This window comes from Protobothrops mucrosquamatus, unplaced genomic scaffold (assembly GCF_001527695.2).
Source record: "Protobothrops mucrosquamatus isolate PMUCROS unplaced genomic scaffold, P.Mucros_1.0 scaffold4652, whole genome shotgun sequence".
NCBI lineage: Eukaryota > Metazoa > Chordata > Lepidosauria > Squamata > Viperidae > Protobothrops > Protobothrops mucrosquamatus.
The window spans coordinates 29408-31780 of record NW_015390551.1 but is presented as its reverse complement, the minus strand read 5'-3'; the positions used below and the strand labels follow the sequence as shown (position 1 = coordinate 31780).

Here is a 2373-nt window from a genome sequence, read left to right as displayed (position 1 = left end):
CCTCCCTCCCTCCCTCCCTCCCCCTCTCTTTCTTTTCTTTTCTTTCTTTCTTTCTTTCTTTCTTTCTTTCTTTCTTTCTTTCTTTCTTTCTTTCTTTCTTTCAGCGGCCCTGTTCGGAACAGGTACTGGGCTGCGGCACAGGGGTTGGGGACCCCTGGTATAAGGCCTACAGCCTTGGGCAGCAGGCTAGACTAGAAGACCTCCACAGTCCCTTCCAGCTCCCCGGATTCCATGACCCACCCGTGTCCCAGCCCTGCTTCTCCTCCTCTCTTGCTCCGCCCTCGGCCCTGCCGGCTGTCGGTCAACGGAGCTGCAGGACGTGTTTCTCTTTCCAGATCTCCGCCTGGGGATGATCGAAATCCAGACTCGGGGCCCCCCGGCCTCCCTCAGCCCCTTTGAGAAGAGCTCCCTCAACCTGCCCCAGTTCGTGCAGCTGATGGAGACCTTCGTGGGCGAGGGGACGTCCCTGCCGAGGCTGAAGAAGGCGGTCGAGTTCCTGAAGAAGGGCTACCTGCAGACGGAGGCTGAGAGGTTCAGCCAGCTGGAGAAGGTAAATGCCACGCAGCCCCCTGTCCCCCCCCCAATTGGTCCTCATTTACAGGTGGTCCTGGACTTACAACCGTTCCTTTAGTGGCTGTTCAAAGTTATGACGGCGCCGAAAAAAGGGACTTATGAACGTTTTCACACAACCCTTGCAGCATCCTGATGGTCATGTGATCAAAATTCGGATGCTTTCGGAGGCATGGGTATCTGAGTGTCCTTTGGAATAGAATAGAATAGAATAGAATAGAATAGAATAGAATTACAGGATAGAGTAGAGTAGAGTAGAGTAGAATAGAGTAGAATAGAATAGAAATAGAAATAATAGAATAGAATAGAATTACAGGATAGAGTAGAGTAGAGTAGAGTAGAGTAGAATAGAATAGAATAGAATAGAATAGAATAGAATAGAATTTGGAATAGAATTTGGAATAGAATAAAATAGAATAGAATAGAATAGAATAGAATAGAATAGAATAGAATAGAATAGAATAGAATAGAAAATAGAATAGGAATGGAATGGAATGGAATGGAACAGAACAGAACAGAACAGAACAGAACAGAACAAAACAGAACAGAACAGAATAGAAAATAGAATAGAAAATAGAATAGAAAATAGAATAGGAATGGAATGGAATAGAATAGAATAGAATAGAATGGAATGGAATGGAATGGAATGGAACGGAACGGAACGGAACGGAACGGAACAGAACAGAACAGAATAGAATAGAAAATATAATAGAAAATAGAATAGAAAATAGAATAGGAATGGAATGGAATGGAATAGAATAGAATAGAATAGAATAGAATAGAATAGAATAGAATAGAATAGAATAGAATAGAATAGAATAGGAATGGAACGGAATGGAATGGAATAGAATAGAATAAAATAGAATGGAATAGAATAGAATGGAACGGAACGGAACGGAACAGAACAGAACAGAACAGAACAGAATAGAATAGAAAAGAAAATAGAATAGAATAGAATAGAATAGAATAGAATAGAATAGAAAATAGAATAGAATAGAAAATAGAATAGAAAATAGAATAGGAATGGAATGGAATAGAATAGAATAGAAAAGAAAATAGAATAGAATAGAATAGAAAATAGAATAGAAAATAGAATAGAAAATAGAATAGGAATGGAATGGAATGGAATGGAATAGAATAGAATGGAATAGAATAGAATCTGGAAGGGACCCTGGAGGTCTTCTAGTCCAGCCCCCTTGCTCGAGCAGGAAAACCCTCAATCATGTGACTGTCCAGCCTCTTCTTAAGGTAAGGTAAGGTAAGATAAGATAACCTTTATTGTCATTTTTTTACTGTGGGCACAACGGCACACCTCAAAAATGAAATTTAGTTGCCCGCTCTCAAAGTGAAACACATACATTGTAGAGATGGGGGGTCAGGTAGAGGTCGTGAGCAGCAAACTGCCCTTCCAAAGCCTGTGTGCCTCTTTTCTCTACATACATGATCTCATCCATTCACATTGCCATGGCAATGTGGGAAACTACCCCAGGCTGGTACATGATATCACCTGGTTCACATGATATCAGCTAGGTTACATCAACAGGATGTGGCAGAAGACTGCTCCCTGTCTGGGGCCTCCTAGCTGGTATATTCTTAAGGATTGGCAATAGAACTGTTGTTGCTAGGCTGATGCCATCTTACTTTTTTGCTGCTTGGAATACCTGTATAAAAGGAATAAACACTGCGAAGGCAGTCAGCCATATTTGCACCCTGCTATGACTGGTCACTGATTCCTTCAATACATGACACACACCTAAACATACTAGACTCCTAAACATAAAGACTTCCAGTGTTGGAGCATTC

The 2373-nt window shown here is 41.5% G+C and overlaps 1 protein-coding gene across 1 annotated transcript in view; it reads left to right on the top strand.

Annotated features, from left to right (window-relative positions):
- The window catches only part of EFCAB5 (EF-hand calcium binding domain 5), a gene marked incomplete at its 5' end in the record, with an annotated part of 36147 nt that overhangs the window by 9879 nt on the left and 23895 nt on the right, over positions 1–2373 (top strand). The window contains one exon of the mRNA XM_029286710.1: positions 252–550. Coding sequence (XP_029142543.1) covers positions 252–550 — 299 coding nt within the window. The remainder of the gene's footprint in view (positions 1–251; positions 551–2373) is intronic.